General features: G+C 42.4%; 1 protein-coding gene across 1 annotated transcript; it reads right to left on the bottom strand.

Moving 5' to 3' along the window:
* Positions 1-1,064: 1,064 nt before the first annotated feature.
* On the bottom strand, positions 1,065-27,357 carry EGLN3 (egl-9 family hypoxia inducible factor 3). Its single transcript, XM_074365669.1, has 5 exons — positions 26,703-27,357; positions 7,245-7,364; positions 5,593-5,729; positions 3,623-3,696; positions 1,065-2,773 (listed from the first exon to the last, which is right to left on the bottom strand). Exons 1-5 carry the CDS (start codon positions 27,057-27,059, stop codon positions 2,742-2,744), a joined length of 720 nt encoding a protein of 239 aa, XP_074221770.1. The 5' UTR covers positions 27,060-27,357; the 3' UTR covers positions 1,065-2,741.
* Positions 27,358-27,998: the final 641 nt, after the last annotated feature.

Genomic DNA, 27,998 nt, shown 5'->3' with positions numbered 1-27,998 from the left:
CCCTATTTTATACAAACTGCTGACCTAGCGTGGCATTTCCCATCATTGCTTCCTAAAACACAGGAAATTTCAAGACTGAACGGCCAAAAGAAATGAACAGGACCCAGCCCTGAAAAAAACCTGAGTTGTTTAAAGAAGAAAAACAAAATCATGTCTGAATGGATAATTCATGATTCAGACCGCCCAGCATTTAATTGGTATTAACTACTAAAGATCTATTTAATGCACTTAGGAAAGACTTTTTATTTCCATGAAATTGGATCTTTGGCTCAAAATTTAATCTCCTGCCGAGGACTCTGCACTATGTAAGTGACGTAACACCGAGGTAGGCTCTTAACATTTCATTGCCAGGAATATGAAGGAAATTGATCTGATTATTTGCCAAATAATGTTTCTTCATTAGGGCTAAGTCCTCCCCTAAGTGGGCTGTCAAAAGAGAGGAACAAAAAGCAGTCACTATTAGTTGTATTTTCCAGAACTCCAATGCAGCCACGACAAAAATCAGTGCATTAAAAACTGATTTGATGTAGTTTATTAGGTTATAGGACCTTTGTCTGGAAGGAATAAGCAAGACCTATGAGGTCTGATCATCTGGCAAGACTAGAATGAAAGATACAAGACACACTAGTGGAATGATATGATGTTCTAAAGAAATATCATCTTTATCATTCTCACGACATTAGTAATCATGGAAAAAACTTAGTTACGATTTTACAGAATATAAAATTACTAATAGATAATCTTCTTTCTTTCTCTCTTGTCGAAGTTTTTCAAAATTGTTCCAAAGGAGGAATGTAGTCTGTCCTGTCTGAAGCTAGTCCTACTACGTTACTCCCACAGTCTCCGGACATGGAAGGGCAGCACCCCTTGTTCAACCTTCGGATTCACATTAGTCTATGACCCTTTCAAACAGGTAAACAAATACGAATGGACACTATGACCAAAGCTTTCTAAAACTCTTAGCCTAAATTTATGTCAACAATGAGAAAGACACGTGTACAAAAATTCTAGCAAGCCCTTCCTGCCCAAGATGGAAGAAATCAATCAAACCACTGAAACGCCAAGGCAGGAGAGTGAGTTTATTCAGCCAGTATTTACTGAGCCCATACTATGTGCCAGGCACTATTTTAGGTGCTGAGAATACATTCCATTGATGAAAAACATACAAAAATCCCTGTCTCCATTGTGCTTACATTCTACAGGAAGGATATAAGACAACATAATAAATAAGAAATTTATATAGTAAGTTAGAAGGTGATGAGTTCTATAGAAAAAAAAATAACATAGAGCAGTCGTGAGAATGAAGACAAGCCTTATTTGGAAATTTTTCAAAACCAGACACACCAAAAAATATGCTTCTTTCTTGGAAAGTCTGTGAATCTGTAAGTGACAAAATACTTCTGGCCCCTTAATGTTCATGGGATTTTCAAGCAAGAAATTACAGGGATTTTAAAAATATGAAAATGGAACTGAAAACTAGGAAGAGTAACTTTCATAGAATTGGAGCTCAGTACAGGGTTCTTGAGGCAGTGGAATCTGCGCTTACCACAGTTCTAGCAAATTCCAGGATTGTGGCCACAGTGCCAACCACAGTGGATCTGGAGAGTCAAGTCTGTCGAAAAAGGGCTACTGGGGACAGAAAATGTGGAAGAACCCAGGCAGCTTTTCAGGATTTTTTGTTTTATTTCCATTTCCTTTTTAAAATACAGTACCCAATTTTTGTTGTTGTTGTTATTTTCTTATTTTCTTAAAGAAGATGGGTGAGCTCAGTAAAAATGAAAACTGAAAAAATAGGAATGGCCACATCTCCAACTCCATCTCCAAACTCAAATTATTCAAGACGCACCGGCGCATCGTGCATAGGTAGACCGGGTCTTTTGACACCAGTATCAGAGGTGGTTGGTTCTAAACTACCAGGAAGATTTTTTTCCTCTTCTGCTTTAAATTCAAATTTCATTTCAACAAAGCAACAAAGCAATGAGTGTCTAGTTTCTGCCTCAGAGGACTTAGGTTCTCCAAGTAAGAAACGAACATAGGAAATAAATGGTGCTGCCATCTTTCATCAGAAAATTGTATTTTCAGCAAAATGGGAAAGAGGCAGAAAGTCCAGGCTGCAGGACCAGGAAAAAGGAGTGTCCACCCACAGGATACTTACAAATGGATGACTGCACGTATAAAAGGGCTAAGCAGCCCTTTCTAGAGGTAATAGTGTCATTAGGTTGTAATAATTCTCCAGAAACCCGGCAGCCCTGGATTAAGAACATCTTGAAATTATTCCCATGACACAAATTTCCGTTTCCTGCTGTTAAGGCTGCAGTGATACCTCTCTGTGGCATCTGCCACCATTTTATTTCTTTGCAAACCTCCTCCTTTCGAATCAGGAAGTGTACATAAAGTGCAAGTAAGATGCATTCCCTTGCCCCGCGCTTCCAGGATCTTGCTTTGACAGCCAGGATTACCAAATCTATCAATTAGACTGCTGGCCAGCTAGGTCATCTGCAGGTATTTCTGGAGTTAGCAAATGAGTTCATTTGGCAAAAAGAGTGTCTGAAGGTGGATGCAGTCTTGGCAAGAAAACACAAAGTACCATACGCAAGACAGGGGTGTGAATGATGCAAGCAGTAAGGGGGGGTTCTTGTCACCAAGTCGCTGAAGAAGAAGCCTTCTTTGGATCTCAACTCTTAAAGAGAATTCAGGAACTGTTACTAAAATGAACGAGGCCAGCGGATTTCAGAGCAAGGTCAGTCCTCAGTGAGGGCAGGTTCAGTTTTCCCTGGTTTGGGGACAGAAAAGAAAGTGAAGAGGGTAAGGAGCCAGATCTGATGAGTTTAATGTCACAAATGTCACCCCCAGGGCCTCCAATAAATACTTGTCATCTTACAGATCAAAGTTAAGCACAGCGCCTCCTGACAGGGCTTTGGCAAAATGTGTTTTCTTTGGTGTTTGCTGGGTATACAGTCCAGATGGGTCATGGGTTAGGCAATGTTACATATGTCTTTACTGTAGGGTTTCTTAGACTAATTTTTCTTGATTATTATGCCCGTGAGCACTGTGATTCTTCAAGGGAGGGATACAGGATGTAACATTTCCCTCACATGAGGGGCCAGGAATTTACCTTCTCGCAAACTCACTTGTGTTTCAATGCAACATATTTTAGGCAATGCTGCCTTGCGATACCGCTTGGAGGGGACAGGAATGGCATTAAGTTATATTCAGTTTATATTACATGAGCCCACTTTTTATACTGAGAGTCACAGTCCTGTACCAATATAATAAAGGAACCATGATAGGTTGGTTTTCACTGTATTTCCTTTGTATTGTGCCAAAATCATAGGCAAAAATTTAATGTTATGTTTGATGGACAAACATTAATGATAAAAAGTGAACTATTTCCCATCTATTATAAACTGTCACACAAGCTGAGGGCATTCACAGGGGATGGCCTTACTTTTATAGAGCTAAGGCCAGGGTTCCAGAATTTAAGCTGGTCAAAATGTCGATACGGGTGAAGCTAAGCCACAGCTGAGACTAAACAGAGTGTATTAGAATATATAAAAAGGTCTTAAATAAAAGTCAAGAACTAACATGATCAAACAGTCACAGAAAATTATCGAACACATACTAGTTAAATTCCTGAATTTCTTTTTGGCTTCAGCCCTTTCTTCAGCATCAAAGTACCAAACAGTCATGGCGTATCTGTGAAAGATAAACAGATATTAGAAAAGAGACCTTAAAATACTCCCAGAAAATACAAAACACTTCACTATAAATTTCACATCACTGTCATTTGTAAAGCCAACATTAAAACTTTTTCCTATTACCAGAAGTCCACCCCAATTTTAATTTAAAATAAACTTCTCTGGTTGCAAGTCTATTTAAATTTAATAAAACACGTGAGGAATTCCAAGTATGCGCCAGGCATTATCCTGGGCGATGGGAATTCAAATGGTCGTGTGAATACATCAGCCTCTTTCTCAAGGAACTCCATCTGGCTCCAGCAGGGGAGAAAGGCGATTTAACAAATGCTCTAACAGGGCAGGATGAGCTACATGAAAAGGACTCGAAGGGAGTCATTCTGCTAAAGACTGAGGGACCTGAGTCGGTGGAGAGCATGCAGAGAGGAAGAGGCGACATCCGAGTGAAGCTTTGGAGAATAACTTAGCAAATGACAGGCCATTCAAAGCTCTTGGCTTTTTCCCTTTAGCTGTGGACCCTGAGGCAAAGAGGAAATGGAATACTGCTTGCCCTCAAGCTCTCTACTGCACCCCGTTCATTTGCTTTATCCCATCTGCGGGATAGGCTGTAACGGGAGTCACTTCTTGCATGACTTTTCCAAAAGTTTCATTTTCTAATTATTATTAGCTACTGGAATTTCTATAACACTTGATTTTTTTCCAAGGGCTTCCCGTCAACATTTGCTAATGTTTCCCCTGTGACTCTGGTCATGGAGGAACTGGGGAATAATAAAGGAATTCTTCTCAAATGAGCGTCCAATGACTTACCCCATTAAACAAGCCACAAGCAGGCTTTGAGGGTAGAATTAGTTACCCGCTCACCTAGGGCACATCCCAATCTGACATTTCATATGCAACTCTGTACCGGGCTCAGATCTGTGATTTCTGGAGGGGGGACACGTAGACCTTAAGCACTTTACATCTGTGATTTTAATTTAATTATGCTTGTTAAGGTTTGGTCATTATCCTTCTACCCAAACTCTCTCCTCCCTGACCCCAACTGCTATTCCCAATTCCACCTGCACCCCACAGAGCTCCAATACTACCTAGTTTACAGCTTCGGCCATAAAATAAAGGCAAATGAGAAGCAGAATCAGAAATTAAGATTATATCAAGAGTTTCTAGGTTGGGGGGAGCTCAGTGATAGAGAGAGTGTGTGATTAGCAAGCACACAGTCCTCGGTTCAACCCCCAGTACTCCCATTAAATAAATAAAAAAAGAAACTTAATCCCTGCCCCCACCAATTGAAAAAAAAGTTTCTAGATTAATATTAAACAATATTAAGTTGTTCAGTTGCTCTAAAAATCTTCCCATGCATGGTCTTAAAAAAAGTTTTAAAAATCCAATTGTTGGGACATGATGGATACAAGCGAGCCCAAACTAATTTTAAGCTAAGGAAAGGGTAAAAAGGAAGAAGTCTGAATAAATTTCTCTTTCTTTTCTCAAGGTTCTTTCTTTGCTTGCAACTAGCATCTCATAAACTCATCCAGAGTTAACTAGACAGAATTCCTGCTATGTGACAAGCCAACAATCTCTAGAGGTAGTTCAACATTAGGTTTTTTTAAGGAGGGGGCGGAGAAATAAGGAGAGAAGAGAAAAACACTCTGAGGAATTTGGAATCCAAGATGCTCACCTACACGGATAACGGATTTGTTAACAGTTCAGACTAGTGTTAGGTTTTGTGTACTAAAGAATCCAAAGTTTCTCCTTTAATTTTTATTGACTTCAAACAGGTTTGCTATCACCTTTGAGGGGTGGTTGGTCCCTCATATGCATATATCACAAGTTTAGAGAAGTCTCTGGGAACTGGGGTTTGTACAGGAAGTTTCTCAAAAGGAACTGTGGCCCCGGCTGTTACCTGGTCGCATAGGAAGGCTGGACTTCATGGGGGTTCCTGCGGTCTGACCAGAAGAACAAGAGTCTGTCAAAAATGGGCTCCACATCCGCTATGAACGACTTCCCTTCTGGAAATATCCGCAGGACCCCGCCATGTAGCTGAGGGCCGCAAAGAAGGCAGATTATTTCCTGGCCTCGCACACAGTTAAGTAACAATGATATTTCAGCCAAGCCATCTTCCACCCCTGACTCCAAGCATATACTACTCCCCGATTTTTACCTCACACTTTGTACAAAATTTTATTTCAGACTTGGCTAGACGTATCTCCTTATTCACCTCGTACCAAATGAAGTCTTCCCACTCCCACAATAACAAGGCCCATGGATACAAAAATGGAGTCCTGGGAGGTCAAATCATGCCAAATTGCCCGTATTTGACTGTTTTGACCTACACCCCTCCTGCAGCAATTCCATGTGGCTCAGTCTAATATTAACAGCTCACAACCTCCCCTTCAATTAGAATTTACAGCTTTCTTTTGAACTCCCCTGGCTCCTTTGTGACCTCATCAGTTGGAAGTTACATGCTCTTTTTTCTGAACTCATAGACTCTGTATCTTTTATGACATGTATCACTCTCTTCCTTGAATTACCTTATTTTTTTATATGTACACCCAATCTATACTACTAGAATAACCATATCAAGGCCTTACCCATCCATGATTCCCCTCAGTGCAATGCCTGGCACCCGCAGGCACTCAAATATTTGCTAAATGATTTACACTTTGTGATTTATTGTTATTTATCTGACTTTACTCCCTTCCTATGATGCCACCTTTCAAGATTTTCGAGGACAACTAAGGGATATATTCCAATCATGTTACCCAAATAGGGAGCAGACACAAGCCTTGTCGCTGATTCATTGGTTTCCCAGGTTTAGTTTTTCTGACCTCAGATAAAATATTTTTGCTTTATGACAGCCAGTATCTGCCCTAATGAAAAGGAAATGGAGATGCAGAAGGTTCAAAAGCCAAATAAGCTTAAAAAGTTCTCCAACTTCTCAGACTTCTAAATCATCCTTAACTTTCCAAAATCACACAAATTCCAGACAAATGTTTGTAAGCGTGGAACCAGACTTCATATCTCTGCCCATACGTTCAAAAATACAAAAATAAGCCACAAAGCCTTTGGCATTCACAAACCACAGTAAACTATGGCAAGAGGCCACTAATGAGACGTTACTCTGAGAAAGGGACTTTGTGGGAAACCTCGCTTGAGGATGGTTTTATATCCTACGGTTCTATTTTTGTGAAATTCTCTCAATGTTGCTGCTGGCAGGGAAAAGTATATATCTTATTCTGCACTGAGAGTCATATCAGCTCTGGATTAGACTAGAAAAAAACTGAATCCCCATTTCTAAATAAAAAAAATACCTTCTCTTCACCAACTATCCCTCCCAGAACCTAATAATGACCCCACCTACCCTCTCATCAAATTAACTTTCTATTATTTTCATCTCATCAACTTCAGTACTAATACCATAGGAGGGAAAAAGGAAAATATGCAATAGAAAAGAGTCATGAATGGGAATTATGAACTCCAAACTCCCCTCTAAGTCATCTGAATTTTTTCCCTGTAGTTTCTAACCGCCCACTCTTCTCCCATTACTCCAAGTACCTTGGCATCCCAATTCTTGTTCAGGTAGTAGATGCAGGTGATGCAGCGGCCGTCACCATTGGGGTTGTCTACGTGTCGAACGTAACCTGTTCCATTTCCTGGGTAGCAAGCCACCATCGCCTGTGGAGAAATCCCAAGGAAGCTGGTTAATGAAGCTGAGACAGGCTTCTCCCACCGGGGACCAGCTGAGTAAGGGAGCCTCTCTCGGGTGCTGTGTGACACATGTGGCCACTGGCTTCTTAGGTGCATGCACAGTGTATACATTTGGACTCTTCAGCATATGGGGTTAACAGCCAAGTCACACCTTACGGCTCAGCCCAGTGGAAGGCAGTTCAACAGCACTCCCACAGCCCTAGGACATCTTAGACAGTATTGATACCGGCATTAGGACGCCTGGCCTTTCTGCAATCCTTCTTTTTGAAAAAGCAGGTTCTGGCATCCCACTCTAGACCCACAAAATCAACATCATTAGGTTTGGAGTTAAGGGACTACGCCTTATTAAAAACAAGTGCCCCTCAGTCACTGAATCACTTACTGTCTTTAATCAATGGCTAAAGATACCTGCATTTACAAAGAGACAGGAACCAATCACGAAGAAGAAAAAGGTTAGCCTTGCTCAAAAAAAAAAAAAAAAAAAAAAAAAAGCTTAGGACAGAAAGGAAAGGTCAATTGGAAGCTGTGCCCCAAGCTGTTCACACAGACAACAGTCAGATCCAGTTCTAGAAAAAGCCAGAGACACATCTTAATGTTTTTTATGCTTATCTTCTTCCTACTGACAATTATCAAATCAGGTGATAACCTGAAGTTCTCTTTGTTTGCCCAAGCACTACCTGTATTGACCAGCTGGAGAAATAAAGCAGAAAGCCATACTAAAAATCCTACTGAAAATTACTATTAGGGAATTACTATGAAGAGGGTAACAAACCTCTAATTGTTTCCTGGAAAATTTATAGCAAGGGATAGGAAAAAAAATAGGCAAAGTGTAAAAAGCCAGTTCTTTTCACAGAACACTGCCTTATTTCTAAAATATCTTTATAAGGATGAGACACATGCAGGGAAGATATTGGCAACATAAGATGTGAGAAGGGATATTTTTTCCTATTTTGTTTGCTGATATATTCTTAGTGCCTAGAACAGTTCCTGACACACGGAAGGTATCTGTTTAAATTTGATAAATAAATGTATGATTAGCAAATGGCTCTTTCCTCTAAAGAATAAGTTTACTTTCTACCTAGCTCAGTAGAGATTTCTGTCATTTCCAAAGCATATCTTCAAACGTATATGTAGCAGGAGGGAGGGTATAGCTCAGTGGTAGAGTGTGTGGTTAGCATGCACGAGGTCCTGGGTTCAATCCCCAGTACCTCCATTAAAATAAATAAATGAACATAATTACCTCCGCCTCTTCTCTCCTCAAAAGAAACATATATGTAGCAATCCAGTTCACATTTTCCCTCATAAATGGCAAGGTTGTTTCACTGGTAAAATAATCAGTCAGGTAGAGCCCAAACTAATGCACAGCTTCAATGCCATGGGTGCCAAGTCACTCCCAGTGGTGGCATGACGACATGAACCGGGCATGTAATCTAAAGGCTTCACATGCATTGCATAGAACAAAAGTACAGCTGAATGGTAACTTGGCTTTACAATGATCTTAGGCTTAAATCACCATGTCTCTCAAACTGTATATCCCCATGCAGCTAGCAATCCCCATAACCTGCCCTTGCACATCTAATATGTCAATGCAATGTCATCTTAGAGCTGAAGTTAGGCTGTTAGCTTGAACGTCCTTCAGAGGTGGACTTCTGAGGCTACTGCAATCAAGATTTAACAAATGACGGTACCACCAAGCAAAGGCTAGCTTGGGGAAAGGTGACTGGCAGCAGACAGAAATGTTGAGCCTAGCTGGGGAAGAAGAGATAAATGAAGTCACCTGTAATGACTAGGGAATTACCCATCCCTGGAAGCAGCTCTTAGGATTATAAGAGCCACCACTGAGCCAATAATGAAAGTCACTTAAGCCACAAACAATTATAGGCTGGATTCCCTACCATCTCAGCCTCTCCCTCCTATAAAGCCCTGAAAAGAAGAAAAAAGCACTCCATCAAGGCTACATAATCTTATAGTCTTAAACAGTTCTACTCTTAGGAAAAGGTCAGTGGTCTGGATGTCTGCCATCTAATTCACTCTGCAACTAATCATGTGATCCTGCTTGGTTTCTTTTCTGTAAAGAAGGGCTTGGGTTCCCTGGCCTCTGACGGTCCAAGATCTAAGACTCTATCTAAGCATTAGCCCCAGAAGAAACTTCAGAGGTCTTCAGGGCATTAGGAAGTGTTTATCTGCCTCAGGACTCAGCTTAGATTCAATACTGAAAAAAAGATACAAACTCACAAAAGTACATTCTTTATGAACTGCTACATCTATAAAACACACACATAGAGGAGGAGCTAGCACATTCCAAGGGACTTATTATTAGGACAAAACTCCTAAGTGTCAGCAAAGTCTCTGATTGCTTAAGGGAGAGAAACAGAGAGAATTCTTCTGGCCAGAGTGAATCTTCGCCCTCTCTCCTGGTTCCTGAAACCAGAGCATCAAGTTCCAGACAATGGAGGGAAATCGCTGTGGGCCTCAGTGGGCCAGTCGAAACTACTTAGGCCAATTTTGTCAGTGCTTTCTGGACAAGAGCCACAGGAGATGGGCCTTGACTTGGGCATATTCCCAATATTTGTTGGTCTTTGACACAGCCTAAAACAAGGAGGCAAAGGACGCACTGAGAAGCAAGGCTGATTTCAATAACAAGTCACACGTCTCTGTGCCAAATCGTGCACGGGGCAGAAACAAACTCCGGAAACCGATCAGTTCAATGGAGCTGCCATCCAAACCTCATCAAGCCCAGGAAGGGATTTAGTGTATAAAGGAGGAGAGTGCTTCAGAACAATAAGAACAGAGCCAGGGTACTTCAATTATGTGACAAACAGGCCAAGCAGTAGTACTGACACCCATCAGGAGGAAGTCTTGTTTATTGCAGACTTATTTGCCAAAACTTCCTGACTGGATTTGTATCTGAAATTTATACAAGTTTAATAACGTGTTAGTATGACCTGCAAGAGCACACACAATTTAGTCCCATAGTCCTATTCTTGGATGTGCAGATAAATCCACATATCCCTTTATGCATTTATCATTTCTTTCTCTGACCCCACCGTGGACCACCCCTCACCATCTCCAGATGCCTCTCCATGGCTCTGCAGCAAAAGCAGATGAGTGGAGAGGTGAACCCCTCCCAGGCTCAGAGACTGGCTCAAGACCAGAGATATGTACTCTGGATACCTAGGCGGCCATAGACAGGCAGAAAATGTGTAAGGATTCTTCGAATACGTACACAGACTTACAGAACTTTAACAGCCAAACTCAAGTAACAAAATCTGCTCCTCAAATGCCTCAGGTGGAAAAGAAAACAATGTTTCTGTTAAGAGTTACTATTGAGTTGGCTTCATAAGCAACCGTATCTCACCAATCACAAATTTAAAGTTGAAAAAGGAAAGTCCAGAATTCCCATCCCTGTGCCTCAATATAACACTCTTCATCGAAACCAACCACAGCTTGACCACACATATAAACCACTTCAAAAAACTGGCACCAGCGACCTCCACTGTCCATCCAGCAACGATGGTCCTTTTAGACCCGCAGTTGGGAAGGGGGTACATCTGGCTCATCCCAGCCTCCACTCAGAATCTTTACTTCTTTAATAACAATCAACAACATAGATTTTCACAGGAACATATGAGCGATGGCTCATGACTTCAGAGTCAGACTCACCAGTGTGACTTGTTCTTAAACAAGTTAGAGTGGCATTTTACACAAATTTTAACTCAGCAAATTAAGACAGTAATCAAGTTTCATTTTATTGGCAAAATCTACAATCAATATGAATCCATTTTTAAAAACTTGTCAAGAATAGCATAACTTCAAAGCTACCAGGCTGAGTGACCTTGAAACTGGTACTTTGATCCACTGCCAAATGCTAGACCCCTCTCATTGCTAAGCAGAAATACCAGCCAATCCTGGTAAGGATTCATTTTGAATTGTGAATGGTCCCTAGCAGAGGATAAGCTGAATAAAATGCAACCTAAATACAGAATAACTGGTACTTAACCTCTTCACATCTCAGTTTTCTCATCTGTAAAATAGGTGTATGAGGATTGAAGGGGATAATCCATGTGAAATGCTTAGCACAAGGCCTGGCACACACTAAGTGCTGCCTAACGTTAGCTGTTTTTAAAGTTGGTGATGTACATGCTGGTCTTCCCCTCAATAGGGCTTCGGAATGTCTTCCCCGTCAGGAATCCAGTTCTATCTAAGAGCTTTGTAAATTCAAATCCAGGACTGGCAAACTCAAACAGCCTTTGGCAATTGCAAGTAACATAAATAATTGAAGTCAATCAGGGATGTACATGGTCAGAAGTCTGGAGTATGTACTGTGCTGCCTACAACAAGGGAATTTGCTATCCTTTGTGATGAGGGGCCAGTGTTACAAAATCTTCAGATTTTAGGAGAGTACCTAAACCACAACTGTATGATAAACTCTCCTGAATATTTTTTATCCCAATTTTTAAATCAGCCCCCGCCCCCCAACACACACACACAAAAACACACCAGGCTGTATTTTGAGATCACTGTCTGAGGTTCTCCTAAGGAGATCAATTCACTCTGTGATACTTCCCGAGCTACAAGCAGGCACCTTCCCCACCTCTCTTTACCAGGCTCAGCTGCACCCTTCATCCTTCAGTGCCATCCACAGTGCACGGGCCTCTGCCAAACTGCCCTCCCCTCAAGTCCCTCCCCCACGTCTGCTCTGGAGATCGCAATGGGGACCCAGGATTCTTCCTCTCTTCACCGTTAAGACACTAACTACATAGAAAATTAGATGTGTCAGGACCTGAGAAGAAATACACAAGACCACGAGGCACCTTGTTTAGCACAGGAAAACAGCCAAGCAAGTCACCAGAGTAGAGAATATAACAGCTGAAAATTTCTGGCCAGAAATGAGTCTGACTTATATTACCTAAATCACTGAAATTAAATTCCTACAGTACAATATTCACAAGGTATCTTTATAACATAATTGCAACGACACAAAGCTTTCGCCAAGAGTTTCAAGAAAATGTCACTAAACAAAATTCGCATTGCTGCCAGCCCCTTACAGAAAAATAAGCTACCTCTCAATGTGATGATGAATAGCTCATAAGCATAAAAAGTGCTTTAGAATATTCTAACTTCTTCTAGGAGGGGGAGGGTATGGCTCAGTGGTAGAGCACGGGCTTAGTATGCATTAGATCCTGTGTTCAATCCCTAGTACCTCCCTTAAAATAAATAAATAAATGAACCCAATCCTCCCTCCCAAAAAACCCACCAAAAAACCCAAACTCCATCTAGGTTGGCATAAAGAAATTAGTTGGCAATAACGTAGGCACTTTAGAGAAAAAAGCAGAAAATGTTGCACACCATCACTAGTTATCTTGGCATATCTTGCTTGTTATCTAACTTGTTAGTTAAGAGCAAGTCTAGTTACTTCCTTCCTACTAGTGCCCTAGTTAAAGACTGATGTAACAAAATGAAGGAGAACTGGGAAATATGCTTTTGGTTTGTAACTACATGCGTGTCCAGCTACCAGGTTCCCAAAGTTTCAGCATGTGACTGTACAATTCGGACAGTCAACATCCATCAGGTAAGTAATCCTCTCAACAAACCCCAAGTTAGTCACTAAAATATCCCTTCGATTCTGTTTCTACACTGAGAACTACTTCTGCCTTCCTTGTTTGCCCTAAATCCACACTAAAAATTCCTCTCCCTGAACCCAGGTACCCAGAACTCTGCTACATTTAACCTTCCCTCCAATTTAGAACCATACCCATTAGGCCCCCATACCCGAATTCTGTTACAAAGCTTCAGTAATTCTGAAAATGAAAAATCAAAGTTATCAGCAACTTTCAGTTGCTCTGCTGAAGTGGGCCTGCAGGCTCCTGCAGGTCAGGCAAGAGCACAGAGCCTAGAAGGGCAGGGCATTTACCATACTCATTTGAAACCCTATCCTCAGGCAGGCCTCTTCATCAGTGGTCCCTCTTTACTATGAACTTAGTCCTAGCTTTGGGGTCATTTAACCAACCATCAACAACTACCAAGACTCTGGAACCGTATACTCAGTTCTCTTAGCTCAGTGATAATAGCTCCTTGAGATTCTTACATTAAAGAGCTGGGCTCCCACCCCACCCTGAGAAAAGCGCGCACACACACAGACACTCAAAAGCCTGCAGATTACAGACGGCTCTGGGCCTGCAGCCTCTAACTGTACTAGATCTAGATTCTATTCCAGGGGATCCTGCACTTTGTGCATGAACTTGAGTGAATCACCCTGAACTTGAGTGACTGCCTCACCCTTCCCCAGAAGCCACTGAAACTCTCACAAGCCAAGAATTTAAGAGACTATTGTCATTCCTTTCTGAATTGTGCTTAATTCCTCTCCTTGGAGGGGATTCAAGCCCTGCAATTAAGCACAGTAAACAGGCCCGGGAACATCGTCTCGCAGCAATACAGGCTGGGTTTGGGAAGGCGGCCCTTCCCGCGGAGGCCTGGCTCCAGGCCAGCGGGGTGACGGCTGAGTGACAGGGCTACGTGCGCTGCGTGAGGGTGGCAGCCAGCCCACACCCGAGCACAGCCCGGCAGCCTGCAGAGGGAACCAGTACAGGAGAGCCCTCCCCCATCACCCCCCCACGCCCCCGCCCCCGCACCCCACCCCTGCCCCGCCCCAGAGCAAAGTTCTCAGTAAGGACTTCGTTGCAATCATGAAATCTGCAAAAGTCTGCCAGGGCCTGAGTTAAGGAATACCTTTTACCAAATCGTAACAGTTGCCATTTCTTGAAGACCCATGCAGCCAGGTGGCACTTCTGGGTGGTGCTTTACACACATTTTCTCACTTCCAGGTTAAGGCATCTGGCATGAGTCACACTGCCCACAAGTTTTCAGTAGAAGTCATAACCCTGGAAGTTATCATATGGACCAAGAAGTTATCTTATTCCTATGGAAAAACAAATTCATGAGTAATCCTTAAGGCAATATGGGGGTAGGGACTCGCAACATTTAACTTCCTTTGATGTGAGAAACAGCCTTGTCAGAAAAACACAACTTTACAAGGAGCTCTCGAAAGGCTCTGGGTGGAAGGGAGAAAAGAACGTTTGTGACTGCAGGATGTTCAGAGTTGTAACTACGGTGGTCTTTAAATTCTCATCTGGAATGGATCCTAAAATACTTGAGGGAATTCGTGATACGTTAAATACAATTGGTAAGACAAGATTGTACTAATGCATAATATGCAAAAATATATAGTTCCAGTCAAAACAGATCAAGAAAAATGCCTGAAACCATGTTCTCAAGAGAAATCAGGAAATGCTTGATGTGTAATTCCCAGTGAATTTTAAGAATCTTAACTTGGGACACTGTAACTGTGTTGGAAAAAGTTAAGTTAAAGAACTTTCTAGGAAACCAGATCTTACATTCACATTTGGATTTCTGCGCTTGCAAAACTCTATCTGCTAAACAAAAGAAATGACACCCAGCTAGTCAGAACTAGAACTCACGAAACTCAGGAGGCACATTTATTTACTGAACAAACATTTGTACGTGCCTGGTGCTGTCCTATGTGTTTCACAATATTCATTCATTCAATATTCATAACAGCCCCATGAGACAGGGACAATTATCATCTCCATTTTACAGATGAGGAAACGGAGACACAGGAGTGAGATAACTTGCCTCTCCGAATTCAGTTAGTTCAGCTGCAGAGAGTAAAGCCTTAATGATCAGGGCATGCTTTACCAGCATAGCTTATCTAATGTCTAACATTAACCAAGTCACTTTCTTTTTGAGAGAACTAAGATCTTCAGATCTACTTGAAGTATTGGACTCTCTCTCACCCTTTCCATAACGATAGAAAATCATAAAATGCAAAAAAAATTATGAAAAATGAGTGTGCTTGGTATTAAGTGTGAAACAAAGCTCCAAGGCAGTGGGGTGAGGTGGGGTCAGGGTGGGGGAGTTACATTTCACCAAAAGCCAAGAGCAAAGGAAGATGACTCAGTTCCACAGCAGAACACTTGTCCAAGTTGTCTTTGACGGTTATTCCCCCTGCAGGACAAGCTCAATCCCACTCTAACCTCTGTAGCCCCATATCTGCATTGGATGCAACTGGTCAACGATCAGCCCGTGTTTTATCCCCAGGCTGCTCTTTCCCGACCGGTGTCTGTGGAAGAAAATCAGCCTCTCCAGGACCTTTCCTTTTAGCTCAGGTCAACTCCAGCCAAGGTTTTCAGGCTTTTCCAAAGTCAGGAGGCAAATGATCAAATAAGAAAAAACTTTAAAGGAAATACAAAAGTGTACTTCCCTTGGGAAGACGAGGAAGGGCACCTGGTAAACTCAAAGGCCTCCCAGGGAGGAGGCAAATTTTCCTTCCTCAGGTGCAATGCTTATGCAGGAGACATCTTTACTACTACCACGTTAATTAGAGTTCACTGGGTACAGAGCTTTCTAAAATCACTTTAATTAGAATATACTGGACACAGACCAAACAGACTAGCTTACAGGAGGTGTGAGATGCAGAAGACCTCTCAGACAGCTGGGAAGTAAAAGGCTCTTCTGAGAGAAACATCTAAACTCTTCTGAGGAGCAGCAAGGGGACTAGAAACAAAGGAGTGTCTGGCTTGAGTCTGGGGGCACCGATTACTAAGCAAGTTGTCCCATGTCCCTCCAAGATGGGGCCCCAAGATAAGCCCCATTTTACAAATGAAGACACTGAGAGAGACAAAATCTAACATATGGGGCATTACAGAACTAAGTGTGGACTTTCCACCACTAAATACTGCTTCTAAAATATCACGGGAAAGTTGTTCACTGAAAACAGGTGCAGCTATTTCCAGAGTGACTATGAATGATTATTTCCAGAGTGACCGTAAGTGAAATTGTCTTCCTCCAACTCCAAGATAACACAACAAAGGATGCTCAGATGATTCTCGTGGCTTACTGAATACAGACTGAAACCCTTAACTGGGATATCAAAGCTGCCCATGCAGAAGTAGGAAAAGGCAAGTGGCAGCTACTCTCTGACCTCTGCCTAGTCACACCTTTGATTTCAGTCCAATTGGGTTCATCTGTCAACTTTCCTTCCCAGAGTCCCACACCTCAGCCCTCTGGGTCCTCCCTCAGGCGTCGGAACCACCTTAGACTTCTGTGTGGTGTTCAGTCAGAGCATAATAGATGCACAATACAGAGAGAATCATCGGCTCACAAGGCACTCTTTTCCACTTTGTGTTCCTCCAAAATCAATACAGTTCTTTTTCATTCTCCCTGGTGCCTTCAGCTCACACTCCTTGCTGGGCTGTAGGATACAGGTAGGTCAGTGATGCTCCTCAGACATCAACAAAGATTTTGTTCCCTCCATTTGACACAGCAGGAGAGAATCATTTCCAAAGTCTGCTCCAATTCTAGAAAATTAAACTTTATTGGTAGAAATTATAGAAAAATTGTGTGTTGTGTGTACTTAACATGTTAATGTTTTTCTCAGAAATTTCCCAAATGAACCAAAACACTTGCATTTTTGTTTTCACAATGAATAAGCTCAGATCTGATCAACTGAACACTGATTTTCTCACTAAGGGAGAAACTGTGGGACGATCTAGCACCATCCCTATTTAGCCTCCTCGTTTCAATTTTACTCGGTGGTTCTCAAATTTTGGCAAGTATGAGAATTGCCTGCAGGACTTGTAAGTTTCTGATTCACGAGGTTTGGGGAGAAGTGCAAGAATATGCATCTTCCACAAGTTTCCAGGTGATGCTGATGTGACTGGTCCAACGACCACACTTTGAGACTCCATGGCTATTTGGTGGCAAAACCAAGAGTTTCAATGCCTTCCCCTAAATGGTAATAGGTAAAGGGGAATTAGAACTAGTCAGCTGCACTAGTTAATTTGGGGAAGAGGAAGTGGTAGGTAGAAGAGCAAGGAAGTGAGAGGAATTCCTGTAGGGCAGTTTCTGGCACCAGCTTTGATTCCTGAAGCTGGCAGGAAACATTCCAACTGCAACTGTGTAACACTGCGGAGGATTACTGCCATGTCAGCGCCGGGGTGTGACTCTTGGTAGAGTCAGCTCTCTTCTTCTGGAGTCCAGTCAGAGGCACTGAAAGCACCTATTTGCTCTATCAGATGAAATTTTAGTCTCAATTTTCATTTAGTTCCTTATAATCCCAGAGGTAGATTATTTATTATTGTACCCATGTTATAGATGAGGAAAGTGAAGCACAGAGAACTGACACGCCCAAGATCACAGTGCAATGAAATGTCTATCCCAGTGCTAAGTAGAAGGCACTGATTAAGTAAAAATGCAAACATGAAAATCAACCTCGTTCCTAAAGAAGTGGAAATTGAGGTCCTGAGATGCTGCCTGCCAGGGGCTGAGCAAGGACCAGAAGCCAGGGTTCCAGCCTTGCAGTGCTGGCTTCTCTGAGATCTGTAAGTAAGATCTGCCAGGATCCAAGTGTGACTCAGTACTTTCTAGGGCCGAGCACAGAATTTCAGAACTGAGGGATTTATTTACAAAGCCAAAGTTCCTCCTTTGAGATGGTCTCTCATAGCCTGTTAATGTAATAAAGTAGCTAAATCCTTTAGCATCAAATTAGGGATCAAGTTGTAAAAGCTTTCTTTCCTTTTTTTTTTTTTCCCGCCTAACAAAATATTTATAGCTTTTTTGACACCCTGACATCTTTAAAATCGACATTCCTTTTAAAGATGAATTTAAGTCAACAGTACAGGACTGTTAGAGGCACTAAAAGTATATATCAAGCTTAATAGTCTCTGTCTTCAAAGAATTTATAAGCAAATGGGGGGCAGGGTGAGCAGCCAAAGAAATGTCCCGGGGCGGCCTGGGCTGAGCCACCCACAGTGCTCCAGGGAGCAGAAGGGAACTACATGGAGAAGGCACTAAAATGGATTTTGAGGAGAAGACAATGGGGAAGCTGAGTTTGCCAGGCAAATCAGTTTCTAGCACTTCAGGGATTTGGAGGGAAGGAAGGTGGTCAGTGGGAGATTAACTGTAGAAAGGTCAGATAGGGTCAGACGTGGAAAGCCGTAAATGGCACATGGAGTTCACAGCATGTACAGTGGACAATGGGGAGAGAGCACAGTGGATCTGGTGGATTTTTAAAGCACGGAGACTGTGTGATTAGCACTGGGTTTTATTTTACTTACAATCTGACAGAAGCACAAAAATGGATTACAGGAAGAACAGGAACCAAAAGCAGGTAGGTGATTTATGGTTCAAGTATCTTGAAAATACTTCCTTCCTTCCTCAAGGATTTCTACTATGAAAGAGAAACACAATTTAGTTAAAAAAAAAAAAAAAAAAACTTGAGGTTCCACAGTGAACCTAAAAAAACCCCTCAAAAGCCAAAACACACAAAATAGCCAAATTTTGACCAACAACAGTGCATGTTCCTGCCTGAAACTTCAATATTTAAAAGTTTAGTTTATTTACTCCAATCAAATTAACCTGCAAAACAATATATATAGGAAAGAAGACATTGGGGAAAAAAAAAAGACAGCAACTCACCACCAACGTTGTGTGGGGTATGGAGATTTCTGAGTAATAGTCCCTCAGGTCTGACTAGACAGATGAGAAGAAGTGGGAGGGGACATGGAGGGAGGGGCACAGACAGAATCTGTTTTAGGTGTCTGGAGAAAACAGAGCAAGCTCCCAAAAGTATTCAGACCCTTTATAACTATACATCTCCGAACAATGCTAAAAAATTAGAGTACTATCCTGAATACTGCAAAACAACTTCAGGTTCCCCTAACAGAACCAAAAACAGATGTCGCTGACACCTGGGACTGAGTTTTTCAATTTGTCTTCTCCCCACTGGCAAATAATGAAGACTACTATCATATTCTTTGAATCTTTGTATTTATTTTTATAGCATAATATTTTGGCTTCATTTTGGAAGGAGAAATAATAGTTAATATGAGATAGGCACATTCACTCCAGAACTTGAGAAACATTGATCATTGCATCTCCTAAAGAATCAAAAATTGGTTTGACTGAAAAGAGAACTACCATATGACCCAGCAATTCCACTCCTAGGTATGTACGAAAAAAACAAAAAACACTAATTCAAAAAGATACATGCACCCAATAGTCACAGCAGCATTATTTACAATCACCAAGGCACAGAAGCAACCCAAGTGTCCATCAGCAGATCCATGGATAAAGAAAATGTGGTGTATATATACTGCTCAGCCATAAAAAGAATGAAATTTTGCAATTCGCAGCGACATGGATGGACTTGGAGGGCATTATGCTAAGTGCAGTAAGTCAGCAAGAGAAAGACAAAAAATGTATGATATCAGTTTTATCTGGATTCTAAAAAATACAACATAGGAACAACAGGAAAAAAACGTTTAGAAGCAGACTCACAGATGTAGAGAACAAATTAGTGGTTACCAGTGGAGGCGGGGTAGGGAGCAATATAGGAGTGGGAGAACGGGAGGTACAAACTACTGGGTGTAAGATAGGCTCAAAGATGTAATGTACAACACCGGGAATATAGCCATTTTTGTAGTAACTGTAAATGGAAAATCACCTTTAAAAATTGTATAAGAATAAAAAATTAAAATTAAAAAAAATTGGTTTGACTTAAGGAGGTATTAACATTGTAATGAACACGAAGGACACTCGGTGCGTAGGTATCAAATGAATCCAACACAAGATCTGAAAGCCTGCATTACACAACTGCAAACCCATGCATCTGTAAGGCTGGGAATGGGTTGGGGCAGGGGATGAAAACAACACTCAGTCACTCCCAGCTCACCAAAAACAAGAATATAGACTCACCCACAAATCAATATCAAAAGAAGATACAGAATTAAGGTAAGAGCCCTACTGGATTAAGATTGAAATCATCAAGGGAAATGGGATACAAATTCTATGTAGGATGAACCAAGCTAACTAATCTTGCTTGGCAAACAGACTCAGAGCTCTGAACCTGAGCCAAATCAACGGCTCCTGGCAATCTGCCAAAGCCGAATTCCTCAGTCTGGCATCATAAAATGATTTGTCTGTTGAATTTACAATTCCAGTGTCTCTGGATTCAGCTACCCACTGGGCACTCCTGGCAGCTGCCCAGCAGAATACATCTGAACTATCATTACTGTCAGAACATGTGCATTTGACAAACACTAGAGAAAAAGGACACCCATTTCTTAGAGCAACATTAGTTAACAGCCACAAAATGCTGCTACAAAGGAATTATCAAGTCTGTAGCTATAACAATGAATGAAGCATTAGTAACCTTCTCCATAGTGCTAACCTGCGAGCTGCCCCTTGGTGGTCAGGAAACACAGGTCAAACTGTCATTGGATTTACCCGAGGCCACAAAGGTGAGTCAAGAGCGGAGGTCGTGCCAAACTCAGCAAATATGGCCCACAGGCGAGGTGCCCTCTGAGCTTTATCCTTAAGTGCCAGGATGCTTGGAGATGTTTCTAAGATAAGCTCTGCTCATTATGGGTTAAACTCCATCCCCAACTTTTGGCACATCAGAGGTGTCTCCCATACACGGTGCGTCTTAAGAATGGAGTTGTAATGTGCAAGGCTGCTTGTTGTTTACACAATCTGAAAAATTTCTAGCCAGAGCCGGGAACTGGGGAAGAATTTACAAATTTTGCTTGAGCTGAGTAAGGTCAGAAAGAGAAATAATTCCCAACACCCGGAAGTCGAATGCACGGATAGGCTACATAATTCCACCTCAGGATGCTTACCAATTTTAAGTCAGAATTGTACTTAAAAATTATAAATCACTGGCCATCTGAAGTTTAATGCTTATTTTCTACATATAAAATTCTGAAAACAGTGAACAGATTCTAACTTCTTCAAACAAAGAGCCAGATGGACAAATGAGATAAACAACTGTTTTAAGATTGTCGTGGTAAATTAAAGAACATGATTGATTTTAACAGGTTACATCCTAGCCCTAGTTTTCTTGAGTTAAAAATATTTAATAAAGTAGAGCAACTCTTTTTTCCTTAAAAAAAAGAAAATCCCAAATAAAACACTGATGCAACTGATTTAAACTACCAACCCTGTCTCCCAGTCTACCTGACAGATGAAGAACCCCAGCCAGGGTAGCTCCTCTCTATTAAAGAATCTTTGCTGAGGCCCAAGACCTACCCAAGGGCCTATGCAAAACCTCATCACTCCAAATATAAAAATTACCTAACTGCTGAATGAGGAGGAATTGGACAAAAGTGATTTCTGATACTTCTCCAGCTCTAAAAACCTCTATTATTAAAATCCTTATAATTTTGGTCACTTATTTTGGTCACTTCATGTTAAGTAAATAGAGAAACTGGAGAAAGCCCAAAGAAGAGAAACAAAAATGACCAGTCAGTGTAAAAGTGGACTATTTATCAAGAAAAAGAGAAAGCAAAGTTGATGACTATTTCATACCACTCAACTTCCAGCCTATTTCTTTAAGTGCTGTTATAATCACTTTACACCTCCTTTATCCCACCCATGTACAGGTCTACCGCAGTGTAAGACATGTGAATGAATAAATTAAATTGATACCCCCTGATTTCCCGCTTCACTGCAAGCAGACAGAGTTATGGTGGAGCGGCCAGTGGCCCAAAATTGAGCAAGAGAAATTATAAACACACATACATACCTTCTTTCCTTTGTTCCCAAGCATCATTCAACAAAACAGACCAAAAACACTCTGAAAACTCACCTAATGGAGACACGTGCTTCACTGTCTCTGAGGCTGTATTCCGTAAATTATTTCCTTGGATATATTTCCTTTCTCCAAGAGTTAAGTTACTTTTAAATACAAAACCTTTCATAAGAGTCCTCACATCCTTATAGCAGGATGTTCCAGTGCTTCAAACTCAGTGCCTCCTCCCCCTAAAATACGTCATTCACAGATAAATTTTTAAGATTTTAATTGCAGAGACACCATTTATGATGTCTAGTCTTCAAATCCTGTGCTCTGAGAACTACACCTCCCATGGGCCTTGGCAATCGTATTTGTGATATATGCCCCCCCCTTGGGTGGTTACCCCCACCCAAGGCTTATAGGTCCCCTGAGCCATGGAGAGACCATCATACTTTCCCCCAGGGAATGAAAACAGGGATTCTAGAACGTTAATCAAGTCTCTGTTGAACTCAAACTGAGGCTGAGATGGGCCACTGTGGGGCAGCCATCCTGAGCCTGGTGCACGGAAAGGCAGCAAGAGTGGGAAGACATAAAGAGGACAAGCAGAGAAGCACAGGTGGAGGCCACAGAGCACCAGAGAAAGGACTGACACACCAGCTGTCCTGGATGTTAAGGACTCACTGGTTCCTAGCTCACGGCTCCAGTCTTCTGGGAACCCCAACCGCATTTCCGACACTTGAGTCCTGAGAGAGATCCTGATCTTCGAAATGCATTATCCCAGGTTTGCTCAAAGTAGTTGGCAACCATGATAGATTCCACCAAGTAAGGAATATTCCTGACATCACAGGAGGAGGGGCCCAAACTGTTACTGCTCTAACAGCAAAGGCACAAACCCACCACTTTGTAACACACTGTCTGTTACCCAGACTTACTGCTGTTTCATCATTTCTTTGTGTTGCTTCCAGGGGAGGACTGACCTGTTGATTCACAGAACCAGCCCATAACCCCATCAGCCAGAGCTGCTCCAGGGGGGATCCTAACCACCAACCTGGTTAACAAACATTCTTTCTGCGAATAACACTAGAAAAACACTAGCACAGCACTCCATTTTCTTCTTCAAATGTTCTTAACCGATCCACTTCAAGGTTTAGGTTTTGTCTTTTGTCTTTTTTAAGCTTGAGAATTAATCAAGTGTGAATTAGAGGATCCTTCAATTCAAAAGTATATGTGAATGTAAGCTCTCGGAGGCAGGGGTTCTGCCTGTCCACCTTTGTGTTCCCACTCCCTGCACAGCACCCCGCAGTGAGTGAACATCTGCTGAATCAATGAAAGGAGGGCAAGGAGGAGCCTGACAGTCCAGAACACAAACTCTGGGGTCAGGCAGAGCTGGGTTAGAATCCCAAATCTCCCCTTAAACCATTTATGAAGGCTCTGAATTCTGCTAAGAATTTCATGTACGTTATCTTATTTCATGCTCCTTCCCCACAAAAGCTTTAAGGTATGATCTCTCATTTTACACTTAGGGAAAACTTAGAAACTCACCTATAGCCACGAGGTTAGGAACCCCAAGTCTAAGCCCCAATCCCTACGACAGACGGCATTTACTGCTTACTTTATGAAAATGATTTAATCACTCAATTTGCCGAAGATTACGGTTCTGAAGACTAAGTCAGACAGATAGTGTCTGAAAAAGTGCTTAGCACAGTGCCAGACAGAGCAACTCGCTCATTAAAAGGTAGTTATTATTAGAGTTACTAACCAGTGAGTCCACAGTGAAATGCTTCAAGCAGGACTTTGAGTTCTGTAAATTACACGTTCTCTGGAAAAAAGCCATTTCCAAGATCCAGGCAGCCAAAGCAAAAGGAGCAAATGATGGCCAATATTTATCTTGGATATGGTCTAAATTCTCCAAAAGGGAGTAAGATAAGAAAGCTTTTGATAGCCTGAAAGCAATGATCAGGCTTGAAGTTAGGGGGCACCATACAGCTGTATATCATAGAAACGACTTCCCCAGAGAGTCTTCAGCACCCTTGGATTTTTCTCCAACAAAGCAGAGGTAGATAAACTCTGCTCAGTAACAACTTCTGTGGCAGGGAGGGGAACCCTTCAATATTTCTTTCTATATGTTTCCACAATTTCAGCTTTAGGCCCAGTATATATTCCTATTTTATTTCCAATGCCTCTACTATTGTTTCATTGAGATAAAGGGCATGATTGCATTACCCAATGACCTTTAAAAGTTCAGGGGAAAAAGTGATTAGAATTTAAGCACTGATAAGCAGAGCACCAAGAAATTATAAAGTACCTAAAAAACAACTGGTCTAAAATATGTAAACGTATATACTGGCAATTGTTTAAAATGGGTGATGGGAACTCATTATACTAGCCACTCTACATTTATATATGTTTGAAAATTTCCATAATAAGTTACAAATAAATTTTTAAAATAAAGGTACAACTTCTGCCTTTTAAAAGTTTAGTTTTTACTGAAACCTGCTTGAAGGATGCAGCAGTAAACTGGGTCCGTATCACTCCTCTGGGAAGCAGCACAGAGTAGGGCACTCAGTTGAGGGAAGAGAAGTAAATAAGGTTAAACTAAGGAGGAACTAACATAAGTCATTTAGACATGTAATATGTTTCTACAATGTTTTAATAATGAACTTCAAGTAAGAGACCCAGGGCCAGAAGACATTACGAAGGATTATACTTAAAAAAGAGACTTCTTCATTTAGAAAAAATTTGTTTGAGTGTAAGAATTGTTTGCTCAAGCTTGGTTTATTTACATTTGGTTCTAGATGGCCAGAGAATATCCTAGTCTAGAGGTGATTTTTCTAAAGGGCAGAAATAAAAAGCTTTGTGCAAACGGCGAAAAGGAAAGCTGGAAATTAAGATATGGGCACATGCTCCTTAAGCGGACAAAAGATGAATTTTCTCCTTCCAGTTCAGTCATTTTCTGAAAGGGTTAACTGAAAAGTTATTTGTTCTACCCAGAAGCTAAACCATAATTGAAGGATCCTATCTGGAGATCTTTTTTTTCCCCTTTCCCAGATGTATATAGTGCTTTTCATTCAATTTGTGGAGTTAAATTCTAGCCTAAAACCCTACCACTGTCCATTAAGTCAAAGCTAAAACAACAAAAAACCAAAAAACCTAACTTTCAAGTATGTTTATGATCTCTTTCTATCACTTAATTGTGATCTCCCTCAGAGCAGATTATGTTCCTAGAATGCTGGGGGCAAAATTCCTAACACCTAAATTCAAAAGAAACTTTAAAAAACTGATCAGAAGCCATTTGTGTTCAAGGTTGAAGGTACAGGCATCTCTACAATACTGAGGCTAGCATTCCCCTTCCCCCCAACCCCAAAGTCGTGGTCATTTAGTACAAAAACAAAACTAATCAAGACAAAAATGGCTTTCTACTCCATTACCAAAATGATGGAACAAGAGTCAAGAAGCACTTTACCATTAATCTTCTACAGAATCCAGCTAACTGAATTTTCCCCTAATCAAAATAAAATTTAGGAAGCAGCAATTTCTGTTAAGATTTTCTTTACTTGCATCCTATTAATAAGAATGTTTTCAGATATTCTAACCATGTCCTCCTAGTTGAAAGGTATACAGCAATCTATTTCTCCTCTACTCCACTCGTCCAACCCAACCCCTTCATTTCTACACATTTCCAGCAGTCAACTCTTGCCCTTTGTTAAGAGTGTTCCTCTCAGCTTATGGGACAAATGAGACGACAGTGGTGTGTTTTATCACAGGATCAATCTTATATTGAGAAATACATATAGTGCTATAGAATGGTATGCAGGTGGATTTTCACCTTCCTTCTCATGGTAGTATGTCTTGCCTCACTGTGTTAAAAGTTTTCTACAGTCCTGAGTGCCCCTTGCCCAGTCCACAATAAAAGAGGTACAGCTCACTCTCAGAACTGCCCTGGAAAACTGGCTGGATCATCATTTATACAAAAGACTGAGTAGCTGGACTACCCCAACGTAATATACATGCACCAGTATCATGGTACTCCATGTTCCCATATTTCTGCCAATCTACCTGTAAATGTTTCCAAGATAAATGACCACCCAGGGAATGACTTCTGGCTATGGGAACAAAAACATGGTTTCTTTCCAGAGGTGCCTGACCACACTCTCCTGATCACTTAACTAGTTGTTCTGAGTGGATTTCCCCAGCAATTGGTAGTTAGGAAAGGTTAGTGGTGGCTGGGGCTCAGCACCAGGAGAGAATTTTCACATAAGTAGATGATCTAATAATGTCCTAGGTGCAACAAGCCAAGGGCAGCTCTCAAAAGCTAAGGAGAGCTTTACTCTTTCACAGGTCAAGCTTCCCATGCTTGCCAAACTCCACAAACCAAATGCCTCACTGTGAAATCACAACTATCTCTAGAAGTCCTTAAGAGTGCTTTTGTTGGAATCCCCTCTCAACACAATGAAGGGCTGAAGGGCAAGATTAAGTGATTTTAAAGTAGACATTTAAGATCATGCGTTCATGTGTGTCTCGACCATACATTATGCTTCTAAAAACCTGTCCAAACGTGGCGGGGGGTGAGAAGGGTGGGGACCAGGCGGACTTCTTGTTTCATGGTTAAAAACTAAAGTTCAATTGCAGCCCTGCCAAGGCGAAAGACAACCGACTGCGCACGTCCCCGGTCCCCACGGGCTGCTGCAGCGGCGGGGCGCCCGCGTGCGTCCTACCTTGGACCTTTCTTTGACGTAGTATTTGCCCAGCCGGCTCCCGCAGTACAGGACCAGTCGGTCGATGAGGGACAGGAGAAAGCTGATAGCCTCGCAGCCTTCCTCGTTGCCCCCGATCCACGTGATCTGGTCGCCCCGCAGGTGCCGCTTGGAGACGCCGGCGCGGGGCCCCGCCAGCTGGCCGTCCCGCAAGGCCCCATTGCAGTGCAGCTGCTTGACGCGCTCCAGGACGCAGTCGCCCACCACCTCGCCCAGGAAGTTGTCCAGGTAGCAGAAGCCGACCTCGTGCAGACAGGGCACGATGTACTCCAGGGCGATTTTCTCCAGATCCAGCCTCATGATGTGTCCCAGGGGCATCTCGCCCGCAGAGCCGAGCTCGGGGACCCCCAGTGTGCACCCGGAGAGGGAGCGACCTGCGCGCGCGCTCAGCCGAGGCGCGCGGAACTTGGCCCGGGGTTCAGCTACCTGCGGTGGCCACGGTCCCCGAGCCACCGGGGCGCCAGGGAGAGGGGAAAGTTGCTCGCAACTCTGGGGAGGAGGGGATCCCGTTCAGGGGCCAGCGGGAGTTGTGCGGGGCTCCACGACTCAACGCCGGACTGCCCCAGCGAGGAGTGAGGGGGCCCCTTTTGGAGATGCCGAGCCGCCCTTGGTGCGGCGGCGGCCCCAGGCGGGGAGAGGATGAGGTCCAGCCTCTGAGCCGGCCGACTCGACGCGTCACCGGCCCCGCCCAGGCCCCGCCCCGGGACCGCCCCCGGGACAGCCCTTCCACCCGGCCGGTCAGCCCTCCGGGTTTGCCCCACTCCCAGGGAGCCCGGCGCCTGCCTCTCTTGTTTGTGATCAGGAGAGAGGCAGGAAAACAGACAGAATTCTTAGAATGCTATCGATTTGCATATTGTTTTGCATAAAATCCCATAACAAACTTGAAAACCCGGATCCCAGCTCTGAAAATGTAAATGGAGTTAACAGCACAGTTTACTACCACTTTCTAGGCTGGTCACCTCCCGGGCTTTTGAATAAAATAATAAACTCAGGAACAAATAAATATTTTATCAATGACTTCTTTTTATTTTTACCAAGTACCTTATTTCCTTTTCCTCTGCCATTTGACACAGGTCGGGAGGTTCAAGCCACAGAGAGACTGGGAGGATCCAATTGTAACTAAAATTAACAAGCATCTCCCTGACCCCTACTATGTTCAAGGCCCTATGTGCTCAATGGAGGGGGTTGTGAACAATGAAGAAATACTGGGTCATAACTCATCGAGCCCTGAAAATACTGTATTTTGCCGGACGTTTT

This window comes from Camelus bactrianus, chromosome 6 (assembly GCF_048773025.1).
Source record: "Camelus bactrianus isolate YW-2024 breed Bactrian camel chromosome 6, ASM4877302v1, whole genome shotgun sequence".
NCBI lineage: Eukaryota > Metazoa > Chordata > Mammalia > Artiodactyla > Camelidae > Camelus > Camelus bactrianus.
The sequence above is the reverse complement of the archived record's forward strand: the minus strand, read 5'-3'. Positions and strand labels throughout refer to the sequence as shown.

Bases quoted from the DNA above. Each gene is read 5' to 3' on its own strand.
- EGLN3 (XM_074365669.1), bottom strand. From the start codon at position 27,059: ATGCCCCTGGGACACATCATGAGGCTGGATCTGGAGAAAATCGCCCTG. The intron at 5,730-7,244 runs GTACTTGGAGTA...TGCGGCCCTCAG, and splicing joins ACAAGAATTGGGATGCCAAG to CTACATGGCGGGGTCCTGCG. The intron at 3,697-5,592 runs GTAACAGCCGGG...TATCTTTCACAG, and splicing joins CAGCCTTCCTATGCGACCAG to ATACGCCATGACTGTTTGGT.